Source organism: Balaenoptera physalus (assembly GCF_965194825.1).
Source record: "Balaenoptera physalus genome assembly, chromosome: 2".
Lineage (NCBI taxonomy): Eukaryota > Metazoa > Chordata > Mammalia > Artiodactyla > Balaenopteridae > Balaenoptera > Balaenoptera physalus.
This window is the reverse complement of record NC_138883.1, coordinates 60,012,776-60,032,190: the sequence shown is the minus strand read 5'-3', so window position 1 is coordinate 60,032,190 and position 19,415 is coordinate 60,012,776. Positions and strand designations below refer to the sequence as shown.

Below are 19,415 nucleotides of genomic sequence, written 5' to 3'. Positions count from 1 at the left end.
ATAATGAGTTATGAGTAGTCAGGGAAACAAAGGAAAACATATGACACAATTAGGTATTTAAAAATGCTTAGTAAATTGCATATTCTGGAGGTAAAATGCTGAGGGTATATTTAAATTTCACATGGCTTTATTTTAATCATAAATTATGTGGCCAGCTGCTTCTTGTCCTTCAGGATTCACCTGCCCTCAAGTTTGCAGATGTTCTTATGGAACCCACTGCACACATCTGCATTACTGGTAACTCCCTATACTATGTTGTTCTGTTCTGTTGAATAGGTATTTATTGTTTTCTATGTGGTGCTACATTGTGTTTTTCCCATTTAAAATTAGTTTATCCTGCGAATGTAAACCCTCCAAAAATCACTAAAAAAGACCAAGACCCCAGTTAAAAAAAAAAGGCAATGGATATAAAGAGACATCTCAGAAGAAGGAAATACAAATTGTTCTTATAATGGAAGATGCCCAAACTCACTTATAATAAAAATGTTGCTTGTAACTCCACTGAGCTGGCATTTTTCAGATAACATATTGGTAAAGAAAGTTTGACACACTGTGTTAACAAGGGCTGGGAAAACGGGCCCTCTTACACATGTGGTGGGAGTGTAGACAGATTCAGATCTCTAAGGGAGCTAATTTAACACTATTTCTTATACAACATATGTTCTTTTGTATAATATCCCTAATGTATGTTACATTTCAAAATGTTTTAATTTGACAAAGAATTAATATATATTTATTTAGTTTGTTATTACAAAATACATACAAGTGAAATATATACCACATGAAAGAACCATTTAAGGACACAAGAGTTTAATGCATGTCCTCTTCAGTTTCTCACAAGTCAGTACTGTTTTCATAATCAAGGCTCCCAACATTTAACTCCAAAGTACTTTTTAGTTGAAGCAGATTAGTTTTGAAAGAACTCATTCAAGTGCCCTTAATTCCTGAAAATGTTAGCTTTAGCTAAAGATTTTAAAAGTGTGTACAACATATTAATATCATAATATCATTTTTTTCAATTTCATGCTTTAACATACTAATTACTAAAATCATTATTTTTAAATTTACATATTCAAATTTCAAGACATTATTTTCTTGGGCATTACCAACATAATAGTTCATGGAATGTTTTATTGTAATGGACAATGAAAGAATTTACTTTTATCTATTTTTTGTTTTTAAAAAACAGTGTGTTGAGAAATTCACCAGTTTGAAAAAAATGCACCCCCTGCCCCCATAATACCATTTAGTAAATTTCAGTCTCATTTTTCTTTCAGATTGGTTTTCCTCCCTTGCTTAGTATTGTTAGCAGAATGAATCAGGTAAAATCTAATAAGAATTTATGCCTTCTTTTGTTTGCAATGTTTGTTAAGGTATTTTAATACATTTACTGAATATTTACAGTATGCAAGACCCTGTCCTAAACTCTTTAACAGTTCTTATTTAATCCTTACTACAACCCTATATGGGAAATTATTATTAATATCCATTTTTTAATAGAGGGGGAAACAAAATTGGAGATTAAGTTACTTGCAGGTGGTTTTTCAGCAAGTTTTAATGGCAACACTGGAATTCAATCCCAGGTTGATCTAATTTCAGAACTCATGCTCTTGATCATGGTGCTAAACTAGTCATATGTACACATTTCAGTTATAAGTCTTAGATTCTGAGGTTTGAAATAAATACTAAGGTTAGATTGCTATTTCTAGTTCCAGATGTCCTACACACTTCATTAAGAATGAAATTTGAATTTCTTGGATCAAAAGGGGAGAAATATGGATTTTGGTTCTTCAGTCTTCAGAGCTAGGAACTCTGTTATCCATTTAAAGAGCAAATGAAAACTTTGATTGTTTTGCATTCACATAGCATTGGGTACCCTTGGAAGATAACAGTCATACTCTATTGTAAATCATACACTGGCTGACAGTTTTACTTACTTGATCATTTACATTAAGGTACTGGAGTAGTTATACTAAATTTGATGAGAGTGATTTCTGTAAGTGTCCATCTATATTTGAATAAGCCCGTGAATATTTTCAACAGTTGGATAATTCTATCTATATAGCTTAAAACTGATCTTTCTCTAGCTAACTTTATCTTTAGATTTGTACTCTGATTTAATGAGAATAAGCTGAAGATATTTATGCAAAGGGTTTTTTTTAAGAGTATGTGGAATTTTTTTTAAAGTAGTTCTGAACTAAATTAGTAGTTACAAACTAAATCCTAGGATTTAAACCAAGGTATTGATAATTGAAAGTATATAAGAATATTTGTCTACAAAGCCTCTTCTCACTGAGTGTGCCATCTAATCAAATTACTAAATAGAGTCACAGGTTTCTCTGGAAACCTAAAGAATGAGGCCATTTTAAACACAGAAGTTGCTTTCTAACTGAACTTAATGAAACTCAAGTTGAACTTGTTAGTGTTGTATTACTAATACTGTTCTTTCATCTCTTTCCCCCCTTTTTTTAGGCAACAGTAACTAGTGTCTTGGAATATCTGAGTAATTGGTTTGGAGAAAGAGACTTTACTCCAGAATTGGTAGTACTGCATCTTTTTCTTTTCATAATGCAGACAAAATTTATATACTTATATATAAGATATGGCTCTACATTATTTATGTATAGGTATTATACATATACATACAACTATATGTGTAACGCAAGCAATGGTTGTTTGCAGTAAAATAAGGAAATTACACTAAAATGTAAATCAACATACTACTTCCTTCATTGAGATAGTCTTGCATTGGGAAAAAAAAGTCAACTAATTAGTTGATTTATATCCTGGGAGAAGCTGCTTATCTTGTCACAGATCAGCAACAAACAGACTGGCTACCAGTCTGCACACCCCATTTCAAATAGCACTGACCTAAAGGACTTTGAAATGCATTTTCTAAAATGGCTTTGAAATCCAGTTCACAAAAGAATATCAGAAACACCAATAATGGCAAATATATGTGCCAGGCATTGTTCTAAGGATTTTATATATAATAACTCCTTGAATCCTTTGATAACCTATGAGCTGTTATTTCCATTTTACAGATGAGGAAACTGGAGCACATGGGAATTTAGTAACTTGCTTGAGGTCACACAGATTATAACGGGCAGAACTGAGACTCATGCCCTGGCAGTCAGGCTATACTCTCAACAGCTGTGCTGTATTACCCCTCTATTTTATTGCTTTATGCTCACAGCTTACTTTTCACCTTCAAAATTGGGTAAATTTGGTAGACATTATATAAATGAATTACCCACCTAATCCCCTAATAAGAAATTTTATCATCCTTTGGAGTTAGATTTAATTTAAAAAACAAATATTTTTCACAATTGAGGGTATTTGCAAAAGAGTGTATCTGAGGCTCCAAAGCTTCCTGTCAAAATAGATGATATAATCTTTGCCCTCCAGACGCTTACAGTCTGCTGGGAGAGACAGATAAAGCAACATTACAGTACAGTGTATAAGTTTCCCAGCCTGCCATTCAGCCAGGTGGCTTAGATAAGTCTCTTCCATAAGTGTAATGATTATATTCTTTATCACTAGATTTTTGTTTTTTATTTTTATATTTTCATTCTTTTAAATCTCTACCATATAACATGTAATTTTGAAGGGGAAAAAAATCCATGCTTAAATCACTGTTTTCGATTGAGTGGTCAGACATGTCTTTTACATAGTTGTTACTAATGTATGTATTCTGATTTTTTAGCTCACATTTCACATATATATTTCTATATGATAATGTAATTCACATAATTGCCGTTGTCCAAATGTCTGTGGTTTACTTTGATTCTCATTATTGACCATTTGGATTCTTCCTTATATTTTACAATCATGACTAAATTATAAACATTTATACTGATTTTCTTTTTTATTATTTCTCAGGATATTTCTAGAATAGAATTATTGGATCAAGGTTTTATAAGCTTTTGTTACATCCTGCTTGCTTTCCAGAAGAATTGAACCCATGTATAATGACATCAGCAATGGATTCTTAAATTTCTCTTCCCTACAACCCTACTTTAAGTTGAACCATATGAAATTTCCCTTTTTGTAGGTTAGAAACATTTGATTTTCAACAATTCCATATGGTTCAAGCTATCACTTTAAAATTTGTTTTGGTTTTTCAAATTTAGTAAATATATAGTAGTACTTCAAAGTGAATATAATTTATGTTTCTTTCATTATCAGTGAAACAAAACTTTTTCCATGGGTTGATATATTAGCTGCATCTTCAATAGATAACTTAGTTCATATTTTTAGGCTACTTTTTCATTGGAATCTAGATATTGAGCTTTAAATTCTATATCAGTTCTTCCTGTCTGATAGCGACCTTTTAGCAGTATTATTTATCTGACGTATTTTCCTTCTCTTCCTTTAATCTTTATTTTTTTAACTCTATTGTAAGATTTTTGGGACTTTTTTTTTTAGCTTTTAAAGATTACCCACTCAAGAGGGTGATAATTTTGGCTTTTCCTGTTAATTTAATGAAAATGTATTACTGAAAAGTGTGGCTGTATTTGCCAGAGGAACCATTAAAGTGTTTCTGAACCAGGGATAGCTGATTTACTAAATTTTAACCTGATTAATCCTTTGAGTTTTATTTTGAGTAGTCTGTCTTTTAAATCAACAGTGTTCAATTCCTCTAAGTAACCATACCATTAGAACTCTAGTACTGAGAATACCAATGTTTAAAAAAAAAACTTGTGTCACAGGAAGTTTGCTTATCATAAACTAGCAAAAAGAAAAAGGGACCTTTTAATTATTTCTTTACTTGGGATTACTTGTCTAATATTTTTTGAGAAATACCACCTTATTTTGCCAACTAAGTGTGATGTTATTAAAGAAGGTTTTCAGCTATTTAGTTTTGCTTTTATTTTTTAGTATTGTCACAGTGTGCTCACTGACTTTGAGAAAAGGAATCTTTCAGTATAGATACATCTTAGACAATCAGTAGAGATTTAAGCACCTTCTAAGTGTAGAGGCCATTTGAATACCTGAATGCCAGCTTTATATTGTAAATTTATCCCAGAAAGTTTGAGTCAAGTTTAAATGTATACTAGCTTTTTTCGTGTAGAAGAGAGTCCCTCTCACTCTTTATAAAAGAAACCTGGATGTGAATCTTTTTTTTTAAATGTTACTTTACTTTTTTTTATTAATTTTTATTGGAGTATAGTTGCTTTACAATATTGTGTTAGTTTTTTGGATTTCCTTCCCATTTACGTCACCGCAGAGCATTGAGTAGAGTTCCCTGTGCTATACAGTAGGTTCTCATTATCTATTTTATACATAGTATCAATAGTATATATATATGTCAATCCCAATCTTCCAATTTATCCCACCCACCCCCAGATGTGAATCTTTTTGTTTAAGAAAAAGTCTTATTGATTTGGGGTTGCTTGAGGAGCTTAGTGTGTTACACAAATTACTATTTAAGCTTTGTTCTAATATTCTTCAGGTTTCCCCTAAAGTGATGTGTTGCTCTGAATAAACTCAGTCATATATACTGCTGGTGGAAACATAATTTGATATGACCTTTCTGAGGTACAATTCAGTGATTATAAGTTAAACTTACAGTTCAGTTTGCTTACTTATTACTTTTTTAAATTCTATATAGGGAAGATGGTTTTATGCTTTATTGGCTTGTCTTGAAAAACCTTTATTACCGGAGGCTCATTCACTGATTCGGCAGCTTGCAAGAAGGTGCTCTGAAGTGAGGCTTTTAGTGGTAAGTTCAAACTTAATATTTCAAATCAGAAGCGCTCACCAATTTATGTGGTGGTAAAGAACGATTTCAATGAAACAGGAAAACATGGAATATTTGATTAGTCAGGATTAGATTTAGTCACATAATAGAAGAGTCCAAAATAACAGTAGCTTAAATAAAACGTAAGTGCTTTTCTCAGACAAAGGGAGTCTGAAGGTAGGCAGATTAGATCTAAGATGGCAGCGACCCAGGCCTTTGAGTTCTGCCACATGTGGCTTCCATCCTCAAGCTCACCTCATAATCCAGGATGGCTGCTGGAGCTTCAGACATTATATTTCACTATAGGAAGCTGGAAAGAAGGGAAGAAGGTCATCCCCTCTAAAGAGCCTTCCCAGAGGTTCTACAAGCACATCTGGCCAAAATAGCTCATTGGCCAGAATTTAGTCACATCATAAGGAACTATGGGAGATGTTTACTTTAGTTGGGTGACAGTGTGTCCAGCTAAAAATGAGGTTCATTTGCTAAATAATAAGGGGAGTCAAGAAGCCAGAGTGGTCAACTAACAGTCTCTGGCATAATAATTGTTTTGAATTTCTCCAATCAGACCCTTCCTCTAACTCATACCTGCAGCATTACAGTATAAATGAATTTGATGCCAGACTAAGTCCACTTCTGATTTTTTTTTTATTCCTCTTTTCTCCTCCACAAAATGTATACTTGTTCTTCATTGACTACTCCAAAATATTTTCATTAAATATCCACGATATGGCACAAACTAACTTATATGGCCTGTACTCTGAGCAAAATGTACTTGTTACTCATTAAATATTCCCTAAGCTATGTTCCTAGACTTTATTCCCTCTCCAGAAGTGCCTTTTCACCCTCTTCTAATCTGCATCTATATACCATTTACTTTTCACAGTCTGGCTCGTATCCTATCACTTTCTGTGATACTTTCCCTGAATCTCACGATTAAAAAGAATCTCTTCAATCCTCTATTTTTCCAGTATGCTTTGTATCTTTTTTATGACACTTAACACATTTTTCCTGTAATTAAAGCTGATATGGATATTTCCTCTTCTGTGCTATCAGCAGGAAGTATGTTTTATTCATATTGTTAAGTTCTTGGCACATAAAGAAATTGAATATGCTGACATCATTGAAGTGTGTCCCAAGTTTGAATAATGTATGACATGTCTGTTATAACTTTACTCAGTGAGTTATTGTGACTGTTCCTTGAAATGTATAAAAATAAATTTCATACTCTGTAAGACTACCTTCCATGTGTCTTAGGTCTGTCATTTTAACAGATATTTAAAGTGAACTTTAAATGTATAGTTCAGGAAATACTTCCATCGTAATTGAGAATTCTGATCTGGAATATTTTCTTTAAAATATTTTTATATAATTTTTTTCCCTTATTGCCCATTTAGGACACAGGGTTTTTTTGCTCCTGTACTTGGAACCAGGAAGAAGGTCTCTCCCAAGTTATCCTCCTTAGAGCCCTCAACTCTTATTTCTTTTCAGGACCTATTCAGGACCTTTCTTTAAAAGATGATCTTAGATGTTTTCCAAGGAATCATTAGCTCTACAGTTTCTCCTTTTTCTTTGACATTTTCTATTTCCCTGTGATTATTACTGTCCTCTAATAAAATGCTCATGTTTTCCATCTTGAAAAGAAACTTGTTTCAAAAATATTAAGGGATAACAGACTACATTTTAAACTTTTTCTTTTTTCTTTTTTTTTTTTTTAGGACAGCAAAGATGATGAGAGGGTTCCTGCTTTGAATTTGTTAATCTGCTTGGTCAGCAGGTAAGTAATCCTTGGCTTCTTGCTTTATGATAGCATTATTAATGGTGGTAGAGAGTATTGTTTCCATTTTACAGTGAGGAAGTTGAGGTATAAGGAAACAATATTGTGTTATCACAAGTCCCTTTATTTCTAGTTTTTTTCTATAAATAATGCTGCATTGAAGATCCTTGTACACACAGCTCTATATTTTCCAAAGGGTAAATTCCTAGAAATAAGTTAAAGGGCTTGCATGTATTTCTTCTTTCTTTTTTTAAAATTTATATTTATTTATTTATTTTTGGCTGTGTTGGGTCTTCATTGCTGCGCGAGGGCTTTCTCTAGTTGCAGCAAGCGGGGGCTACTCTTCGTTGTGGAGAATGGGCTCTCGGCACACGGGCTTCAGTATTTGTGGCACACGGGCTCAGTTGCTGTCACTTGCGGGCTCTAGATCGCAGGCTCAGTAGTTGTGGCGCACGGGCTTAGTTGCTCCGCCACATGTGGGATCCTCCAAGACCAGAGCTCGAACCCGTGTGCCCTGCATTGGCAGGCGGATTCTTAACCACTGTGCCACCAGGGAAGTCCCAAGGGCTTGCATGTACTTCTAAAACCGATATATTTATTGCCAGTTTGCCTTCCAGAAAGATCATACCACTCTGTGTTCCCACTAAAGTGTCAATGAGAGTGCCCGTCTCCTAGTCAGCACTGGGCGTTTTCAGTTGATATAAATATTTCCATTCTGATAATAAAAAGATACAAATTATTTTTATTTACTTTTGTATGATTATCAGTAAGGGTAGAATATGTTTTATTTTATTGCAGTTTTTTTTAATTGCTACTGTCCTTTGTTCATTTTCAGTCAGGGCATGTTTTTATTTAGTATACATTTGATTTTATTTCTTACATTAAAATTTCACCTGGAATTTATTTGAAAATGTCTTCATATTCTAAATTCTTGTGTGTGTGTGTATATATATACACACACACACATATTTATTTTAGGTCTCTTTCTGGACTTGATATTTTTGTTCATTGGTCAGTGTTTTTATTCCAATGCCAATAACTTTTCAAAGTTTTATAGTATTTTTAATATTGGGAGGGTAAGTAATCCTGTGTTCATTTTTCCCTCCCCCAGACAAGGTACTTTTTTAGAGTGTACACACATTCAGCATGTAATTTCTTGATCTACAGTAATTATGCTAATGATGATAAATAACACTTACTTGGCAATTTGTGCCAGGCATTTTTCTTAGTGCTTCAAAATAGGAACTCATTTAATCCTTAGAAGGTAGGTACTATTATCAGTTTACAGATGAGGAAACCATGGCAGAGGGAGGTTAAATTACTTTCTTACCATCACAGAACTAGTAAATGGCAGAGCTAAGATCCAAACTCCAGAACTAAGCCCTTAACTATGCTGATCACAAACAAAATTAATACCTACCTCATCTGTTGGTAGTAAGGATTAAATGAGAGGATACAGTGTTGCCCTAGGCGCAAATATACTGTATCTCTAATCCTTAAAACAACTCAGGGTTTTTTTTCCTTTACAGATGAGGACACCAGTTCATAAGATTAAGTATCGATAATTGATGGTTCAGTAAGCTAGTACTTAATGGAACCAGAAACTTAAATATATCATCTGACTGATATTTTATAATATTATGCAATTATGAGAGAAGAAATGTCCAAGTGTATTGGGTCATGATTTTTTTTTTTCCCCTCAGAAAGTTAGGTAAAAATGGAAAAAAGTTCTAGGACAGAAAAGTTCTAGGACAAAGTTCTAGGACAGTTCTGTAGACTTCACTTAGGAAAACTTACAGAAGGTTATAGCAAGCTTGGAAAAAAGATAACATAGGCCTTGACTCTTTGCAGTAACAGCTTCAATGTAAATATCTGTCATTGTTATGACAGAAAACCCAAGAGGGTTTTTTATTGTTGGTTTTGTTTGTTTGGGTATCTTTAAGGCAAGAACTGCTAATTCATAGAAATACCTCGTTAGATGAGTGGGATCCCATTCAAAAAGGATCCAGTAACTGTTAGCTGCCTTAATTGCTTTACCAATGGTCATTATTTTTTTAAGCTTCTTATTATGGAGTTGTTTAAACCATAAAAATATTGTAGAATAAACCCCCAAGATAAATCCATAACCCAGTTTCAACTGTTTTGTTATTGTATTTTAAACAAATCTCGGACATGTCATTTCTCCTGTTTTAGTGTATCTAACTGATAAGGGCTTTTAAAACACATGACTGTAGTATTTGTATCACAAATTTATTAAATAACTAATAAATTTAATAATAACTCCATAGTATCATCTGATGTCCAGTCCATGTTTCATGTTCCCTAATTATCCCAAGAATGTCTTTTTACATTTGAATTGTTCAAATCAGGATCCAAGTGCGATGCACTCATTACATTTGTCTAATATGTCTCTTAAGTATCCCCATCAACCTCTTGGGTTTTTCTTGCCATTTTTTTGTTGAAGAAACCGGGTCCTTTGACTTGTAAAATTTCCCACATTTTGGTTTTGACCTAACTTCATGATGGTATTTAATGGTTCATCTATCCTCCATATTTTCTGTAAACTGGTAGGTAGGTCTAGAGGCTTGATTATATGTCATGTGTATGTTTGTTTGACAAGACTCTATGTGTGCTATTGTGTCACATCAGGAAGCATATAATGTCTAGTTGTCCCACTTTTAGTGGTGATAAAGTTGACCATCGCATTCAGGTAAAGGGATATTGCAGTCATTATTCTTTTTTTTTTTTTTTAATTTATTTATTTATGGCTGTGTTGGGTCTTCATTGCTGTGCGAGGGCTTTCTCTAGTTGTGGCAGGTGTGGGCCACTCTTCATCGCGGTGTGCAGGCCTCTCACTATCGTGGCCTCTCGTTGCAGAGCACAGGCTCCAGACGCGCAGGCTCAGCAATTGTGACTCACGGGCCTAGTTGCTCCGCGGCATGTGGGATCTTCCCAGACCAGGGCTCAAACCCGTGTCCCCTGCATTGGCAGGCAGATTCTCAACCACTGCGCCACCAGGGAAGCCCCCATTATTCTTTTTGATGCTCAAGTTGTTCCATCTTTGGACATTGGGAGCCCCTCAGATCAATTCCTATGCTTTTTGTTATATACCCTTAGTGGTCTTTTTTATTTTACGGCTTTCTTCCTTTCTACGTTCTTTCTTCCTTTCTCTTTCTGAGCCAAGATGACTCAGATGTATCTTGGACACTTGGCTCCAGATCTGGAATCAATCTTTTCTCCTGGGAGTGCTGGTTCCTGTTTTAAAGTAGAAAATGGTGTCTGGAGTCCACAATTTGGACATTAGGAAAGCTAGTTTTTATTAGTTTGGTCATTGCATTTAGACTTTTTCACTGAACAGAGCTAGGAAGTTATGTAGTTTTTAGAAAGAGAAAAATAAAATCATGAGTTCAAATTAATTTTCAGTTCTAAGTTAAGACTACTTGATTTTTCTTTAATGTTTTATTTCTGTTCTTCTATGCTCAAAATTCTGGTTTCTAATAATATTAACATAATTTTTGGCTTTATCCTGTAATATTCACATAATAGTTTCAGAATAACAATACTAACAATATTACTGATAATAAAACTATTGAAATCAGTTTAAGAATTCTTTTTTTTTTTGGAGTATAGTTGCTTTACAATGTTGTGTTAGTTTCTATTGTACAGCAAAGTGAATCAGCTATATGTATGTATGTATGTATATATATATATATATATATATATATATATATCCCCTCTTTTTGGATTTCCTTTCCATTTAGGTCACCACAGAGCACTGAGTAGAGTTCCCTGTGCTATCCAGTAGGTTCTCATTAGTTATCTATTTTATACATAGTATCAACAGTGTATATATATCAATGGCAATCTCCCAATTCATCTCACCCCCCTTTCCCCCTTGGTATCCATACATTTGTTCTCTATGTCTGTGTCTCTATTTCTGCTTTGTAAATAAGATCATCTATACCAGTTTTTTCAGATTCCGCATATATGCGTCAATATACGATATTTGTTTTTCTGACTTTGTACATTTAAAAAATTCTTTGCAGTTCTCTTTGTCACTGGTATATCTCACTAGGGATATCAGAACATCATGTTTAAGATCACTTGAAATTATTCTCCTCTGTGTGGTTATGCCACCAACCTAGTATAGGAGAAGGTTCATTTGGTGATTTTCTGTTTTTATTTAATCTTGTTTTATAATTTCATAAAATAGTTACATTGTTCCAAAGTTAAAATTATAATTCAGGGTACATTTTGGAGCATTTTAGAATCCACCTTTATCCTCTGTAGCGTCTTTTCTCCCTTTTGTAGTTACCCATTTTATTGTTAATTTTTGATTTATCCTTCCATTCACTGTTCTTTTAAAAAATATAAGCAAATATATATAAATATATCTGCATTCCTGCAGATGCCTACAAAACATAACATACTAAGCATTCCATTCTGTACCTTGTTTTTTCACTTAATAGATCCTGGAAATCACATGGTAGCAGTGCAGATATTTTCCTCTTTTTTTTTTTTTTTAATAAAAGCCTCATAGTCTTCCACTGTGTAGATATATCGTAGTTCATTCAGTCAGTCCATTTATTGATGGATATTTGGGTTGTTTGTGGTCTTTTGCTATTACAAGTAGTGCTGCAATTAATTTTTTAAGTATACATTAAATTTTTTTAAATTGGAGTATAGTTGATTTACAATGTTGTGTTAGTTTCTAGTGTACAACAGCATGATTCAGTTATCCATATATATATTCTTTTTCAGATTTTTTTCCCCTATAGTTTATTACAGGATATTGAATATAGTTCACAGTGCTATACAGTAGGACCTTGTTTATCTATTTTGTATGTAGTAGTTGGTATCTGCTAATCCCAAACTCCTAGTTTATTCTCCCCCGCCTTTCCCCTTTGGTTGCTATGTTTGTTTTCTATGTTTGTGAGTCTGTTTCTGTTTTGTAAACAAGTTCATTTGTATCATTTTTTTATTTTTATTTTTTTAATAAATCTATTTATTTATTTATTTATTATTTTTGGCTGCATTGGGTCTTCGTTGCTGTGCACGGGCTTTTCTCTAGTTGCGGCGAGTGGGGGCTACTCTTCGTTGCGGTGCGCAGGCTTCTCATTGCGGTGGCTTCTCTTGTTGCAGAGCATGGGCTCTAGGTGCGCAGGCTTCAGTAGTTGTGGCTCGCTGGCTCTAGAGCACAGGCTCAGTAGTTGTGGCATATGGGCTTAGTTGCTCTGCGGCATGTGGGATCTTCCCAGACCAGGGCTCAAACCCAATGTCCTCTGCATTGGCAGGTGGATTCTTAACCACTGCGCCACCAGGGAAGCCCTGCATCATTTTTTAGATTCCACATATAAGTGATATCATATGGTATTTGTCTTTCTCTGTCTGACTTCACCTGGTATGATGATCTCTAGGTACATCCATGCTGCTGCGAATGGCAATATTTCATTCTTTTTTAAGGCTAATATTCCATTTGTGTGTGTGTGTGTGTGTGTGTGTGTGTGTGTGTGTGTTCAGAACATCTTTTTTATCCATTCATCTGTTGATGGACATTTAGGTTGCTTCCATGTCTTGGTTGTTGTAAATAGTGCTGCTATGAACATTGGGGTATGTGTATCTTTTCAAATTAGAGTTTTCTCTGGATATGTGCCCAGGAGCAGGATTGCTAGACATATGGTAACTCTATTTTTAGTTTTTTAAGAAACCTCCATACTGTTTTCCATAGTGGCTGCACCAATTTACATTCCCACCAACAATGAAGGAGGGTTCCCTTTTCTCCACACCCTCTCCAGCATTTGTTATTTGTAGACTCTTTGATGATGGCTGTTCTTATCGGTGTGAGGTGATTGATACCACATTGTAGTTTTGATTTGCATTTCTCTAATAATTAACAGTGTTGAGCATCTTTTCATGTGTCTTTTGGCCATCTGTATGTCTTCTTTGGAGAAATGTCTATATAGGTTTTCTGCTCATTTTTTGATTGGGTTGTTTGTTTTTTTGTTATTGACTTGTATGAGCTGTTCATATGTTTTGGAAATTAAACCCTTGTTGGTCGTATCATTTGCAAATATTTTCTCCCAGTCCATGGGTTTTTTGTTTTGCTTATCATTTCCTTTGCTGTGTAAATTCTTTTTTCACCAGGTATTTTGACCAACGTGACTTAGCTGATGAGCCATCCTGATAATAGCTGATCTCTCAGGGATAGAAGATATTTGTAATGAAGACAGCCTGAGTCTGAGGAGGTGCAGTGCCAGTTCAAGTACAGATTGCATCACATCTTCAACACTATGTGAAGCGTCTTCATCTTAACCTGTGCAACTCAAGTTGATATTCAGAAGATAGATTGTGTTGGTATGAGTATCTGAGGTATCTTTGAAAGATGTTACCCAGTTTTTGCTGAACAATTTAAATAGTTTTCTGTAATCACATGCTTTTAAAACAAACTGAATGATTTATTGGTGAAGCATCCTGCACAGAAACTGTATGACGAAATTGTACAGAGGTTGTTGGTGCTGTTTCATTGTTTATTTACATATACACATATAAAATTCTATTGAAAATGTGTTTTGGTTACTAAATTTTGTTTGACTATTTAACAAAACAAAAGACAATGGATAAATGTCCTTAGTATTAGAATTAAGATAATCTAGATTATATGGCACGTGTATTCATAGTCAGCAACAAAATTAGTCTAACATTTTCCCTTTAAGCTCTATACTTTTATTTTTGAATGCTTTCTTTCTTTTTTTTTTTTTTTATAAATTTATTTGTTTATTTTTGGCTGCGTTGGGTCTTCGTTGCCGCGCGTGGGCTTTCTCTAGTTGCGGCGAGCAGGGGCTACTCTTCATTGCGGTGCGCAGGCTTCTCATTGCAGTGGCTTCTTTTGTTGTGGAGCATGGGCTCTAGGCACACAGGCTTCAGTAGTTGTGGCTCGCGGACTCTAGAGTGCAGGCTCAGTAGTTGTGGCACACGGGCTTAGTTGCTCCGCGGTATGTGGGATCTTCCTGGACCAGGGCTTGAACCCGTGTCCCCTGCATAGGCAGGCGGATTCTTAACCTCTGCACCACCAGGGAAGCCCCTAAATGTTTTCTTATATAAACAAAACGTTTTCTTTACAAGTAATTTTCAGTAGTACCCTAAAAGGTCGACTGTTTTAATTTTCCTGTCACATCTTTTATTCATATCACTTACAATTTATCTCTTTCTTTTTTTTTTTTTTTTTTTTTGGCTGTGTTGGGTTTTCATTGTTGTGCGCAGGCTTTCTCTAGTTGCGGCGAGCGGGGGCTACTCTTCGCTGCGGTGCCTGGGCTTCTCATTGCAATGGCTTCTCGTTGCGGAGCATGGGCTCTAGGTGCATGGCTTCAGTAGTTGCAGCACGCAGGCTCAGTAGTTGAGGCACGTGGGCCCTAGAGCACGCAGGCTTCAGTAGTTGAGGCATGTGGGCTCAGTAGTTGCAGCATGCGGGCTGTAGGGTGCGCGTGCTGCAGTAGTTGTGGACCACGGGCTCTAGAGCACAGGCTCAGTAGTTGTGGCGCATGGGCTTAGTTGCTCCGCGGTATGGGGGATCTTCCCGGATCAGAGATTGAACCCGTGTCCCCTGCATTGACAAGTGGATTCCTAACCACTGCACCACCAGGGAAGTCCCAGTTTACCTATTTCTATATCAGGTAGGAATGTTTCCTACTTTAAGCAACAGAAGATCCAAGTAGCAATGATTTTTCAAATAGGGATTTATTTTTCTCTCATAACAGGAAGTCTAGAGGAGCTGGCGTTGGTTCAGTGACTCCACGATACCAAGGTCTCTGAGAGTCTTTTAGCTTTTCCCTCATGGTAAGATGGCCACTGCAGTGCAGAGCAACGTGTCTGTATTCAAGACAGGAAAAGGGGGGAAGGAGGCAGAGCCTTCCACATCTGTTCCTTTTCTCATAAAAGCAAAACCTTCTCCAGATATCCACAGTGGATTTGTGTTCACCTGTTGGCCATGAGTGTATAAAATTATTACCTCTAGCCCCAAGAAAAGTGGGGAAATGAAATTGTAAGCTTTTCCGGTCTTTCTAATGGGAGATGGAAAAGGAAAAGGGGATTGGGAATAACTGTTGATCAGGCAACCAATAGTTTTTCCGCTACTTATGAAAGAAACAGATGTAATTTTATATTTGAATCTTTTCTACTATTATGTCTTCAAAAAGCTGATTTTTAAATGGCAGCCTAGTAGTCTAAGTTCTATTTTACCATAATTTAAACATTCTCTCATTGTTGGATATCTAATCTGTTTTCACTGTTAATTCAATATAGAAAATGCTACCGTGAATACCTGTACGTACATAACTCTTTCCTTACTTTGACCGTAAGTTCCCAGGAGTTGGGTTGCAAGTCATGAGTCTATCAGTTAATATTGCATTTGAAACTTGACTTAAGTGAGGTTTTAAAAATTAGGGATTTATTTTTGTTTCTCATAAACTGATTCTGGTTTGAGAAATTCAGGGCTGGGACAGCAGCTGTCCAATATCTTAAATATCCTAGGCTGCATCCAGATTTCTCCTTCGTCAACGTTAGTGTATAGCTTTCATCTTTTTAGTCATGATCTGGTTGCTTTATCTCTTACTTCGAATCTACATTCCAGGGAGGATAAAAAGGTACCACCACTTCTTGTTGTCATGTCAGGGGAGAAAAGTGTTACAAGAAACCCTCAACTTATATTTCATTTACCAGAGTTATGACATTTTCTACTTATAAAGAAAGCTGGAAAATGTAATTTTTTAGGTGAGCACTCCTACCAAAGACGGTTCTGTTAGAACAGGGGAGAGGGGCTATTGGGTAGGCAGCCAGCTGTGTCTACCATAAAGAGTTTAGATTTCCAACCAATACCACAAGTAGCCTTGTTATAGCTTCATATTCTTTGCTGATTTGATCTTTAGGGGGTGGGGCTAGGGACTGATTTAATAAAGGTAAAGTGTCAATTTATTGTTTTAACTTTTGTGTAACTCTTCCATAGCTAGCGGGTGAGCATGTGGTTATGTTCACTACTCACACAGAAGAATTAACTTTCCTGAGGACTAGAAACATAAAAAAGAAGGCAATTTTGCATGTACAGAAGACAAGTGGTATAAGAAATTATTTGAATGCAGTTACATCTCTATTTTCCAGCAAGCTGTAGGATCTCTACTATTTAACTGAGAACTTATTTTTCTAGTAACTCAACTTGGCATAAGGATATTTTTCAGGAATGTAGAAATAAAAAATATTATAAACCACTAATGTAATTGTAAATATGCAGACTACCAATATATCAGTAGCTTTAGGGTTTATCGAGCCTTTCACAATTAAAAGTATCTTCTGATTTTAATGAGAAATTGAAGAGGAAAATCTTTCCAACTGTTATCACAGGTAGAAAGCTTTAAGTCCATTGAGAAATTACACATTTTAAATACAGAATTTAGAGGTAGTTATTTTGAAAATAATAGCTACCAAATGGTAGTTTAATCAGGTCTGTGCGAGCATGGACCAAATAAATTAGATTGCTCCTGTATTTGTTTTCACGTAAAAGATTCATTACTTCTTTTGGGCAGGAGGCCATTATGCATTTATTAACTTGCAGTAATACTTTTATTAAAGTTGTATTCATTTCTCCTTTTTAAAATAAGATTATTTCATCTGTGTCTCTTAGCAGAATAAGCCAGTTAGAGGCCAAATTAGATGAAAAGTGGTTCAGGTTATCAGTTTTGCCACCTGGGGACAAGGATATAAAAACGTGTTAGAAATTATTGAGAAAGATCAAGTTGACCTGTGTCCATTTTAAGATTATATTTTCTTATACATATTACCAAATTCCTACCAGATTTTTAAAAATAATGTTTCCTAAATAATATGCCTTAGAATATTGATTTATGTGAACTTTAGTGTTTCTTGAAAAAAATGGTACTTTAATCAAATACTAAACAAAATTAAGCTGATTATTGATTTTTCAGAACTTGTAACATGCCATTCATGTGCATTAAATAAAGTTGACAAAAGAGGATGAATAAAATGTATCTGATCACAGTACTCATTTTTCAAAGAGCGCTTTGAAAAACTTTAGCAGGTTCTATCCAGTTTCTTTCTTAACTCTGATGACCCCAAAATTTGTGCCAATCCCAGTTTCTGTAATCAGTTTGATGCTTACCCAGGGCTGAGTTGAACTCCCATCCTACAGCTATATTCTAGTAAGACTCGGAAACAATTCACCATGTAACCTTGGCTGTAGGATTTTGTTTCCCTTTAGTCATTGTATGTTGGGTTCTGCTGTGGACTGAATATTTGTGTTCCCCCAAAATGCATATATTCACCTAACCCTCAAGGTGATAGTATTAGGAGGCAGAGCCTTTGGGAAGTGATTATTAGGTCATAAGGGCAGAGCCCTCCTGCCTTTGTAGAAGAGACCTCAGAGGGTTAGCTAGTTCCGTTCTGCGAAGTGAGGACACAGTCAAAAGACATCTGTCTGTGAACCAAGAAGCAGGCCCTCACCAGACACCAAATCTACAGGCGCCTTGATCTTGGACTTCCCAGCCTCCAGAACTGTGAGAAATACATTTGTGTTTCATAAACTGACCAATCTGTGGTATTCTGTTATAGCAGCCCAAATGGACCAAGGCAGGTTCTGATGACATCTCCAGGCTTAAATTCCCTTAATGAGGTTTGACTGGTAGACACAAGGGATTGAACTATGTCATTATGGTTAGCATAGGCCACTGACTAAATAGTTTATAAATGCTGTCCTCATAGTTTGTCATTCGTACAGTGTAGTTTTTACTTTTGAAACATACATCTGCTCTTCAACACAAGTTTACTGTTCACTTAGGGCTGTTGATGACTATAATTAAGATATAAGGTTGTACAAAAGGATACCCAAATAAAAGTATCTTTATTATGGGATTACTTTAAAATAATCTAATGCACAATTTACTTGTAACTTTCAAGTCTTTTTGATATGCTCACAATCGTGTGTATTTATATTCATAATGTATATATATATTTTATATATTTATATATATTTATATATAATATATATTTATAGATATAGATATAGATATAGATATATATGTACTTTGGCCTCACTGCAGCATGTGGGACCTTAGTTCCTCAATCCAGGATCAAACCCGTGCCCCCTGCATTGGGAGCACGGAATCTTAACCACTGGACCACCAGGGAAGTCCCCATAATGTATATTTTATATATTGCATGTGCAGTATCCTGTAACAAACTGTTTTCTCTTAATACCAATTAACATCATTCCATGTAAGCAAATACATGTAGATCTCTTTCATCCTTTTTACTGGCTGCACAGTATTTCCTTGCATGCCAGTACAAATCAAGTGCCATAGTGAACACAACCAAATAGTGCAAATCCTTATACAATGGACATTTAGGTTGTTTACACTTCTTGGCTCTTGTTAATAATGCTGCAGTGGACATGGGAGTGCAAATAACCCTTCAAGATCCTGATTTCAATTCTTTTGAATACTCTCAAGTGGGATTGCTGGGTCATATAGTAGTTCTAGTTCTAAATTTTTGTGGAATCTTTATACTCTTTTTCCCTAGTGGCTATATCATTTTACATTCCCACTGAGAATGCACAAGGGTTCCAATTTCTTCACATCCTTGCCAACATTTATTTTCTGGTTTTGGGGGGTTTTTTTTTGTTTGTTTTGTAATGGCTATCCTAATGGGTGTGGGGTGGTAACTAATGGTGGTTTTGATTTGCATTTCCCTCATTAGTTATGATACTGAGCATCTTTTCATATACCTGTTGGCCATTTGTATGTATTCTTCGGAGAAATGTCTATTTCAGTGCTTCGTTCATTTTTTAATTGGGTTATTTGGGGTTTTTGCTAGAGTTTTAGTTCCTTGTGTACTTTA

The 19,415-nt window shown here is 35.2% G+C and overlaps 1 protein-coding gene across 6 annotated transcripts in view; it reads left to right on the top strand.

Annotated features, from left to right (window-relative positions):
- Positions 1-19,415, top strand: part of GEMIN2 (gem nuclear organelle associated protein 2) — a 39,908-nt gene that overhangs the window by 8,814 nt on the left and 11,679 nt on the right. For 2 of the 6 annotated variants that reach the window (XM_082452237.1, XM_082452236.1), the window contains exons 6-9: positions 1,278-1,322; positions 2,473-2,541; positions 5,615-5,725; positions 7,459-7,517. In XM_082452237.1, the coding sequence (XP_082308363.1) occupies positions 1,278-1,322; positions 2,473-2,541; positions 5,615-5,725; positions 7,459-7,517 (284 nt within the window). Of the gene's footprint in view, positions 1-1,277; positions 1,323-2,472; positions 2,542-5,614; positions 5,726-7,458; positions 7,518-13,661; positions 14,083-19,415 lie in introns of those variants that run through there. The other 4 variants (XM_082452238.1, XM_082452240.1, XM_082452239.1 and 1 more) reach the window with 4 other exon arrangements.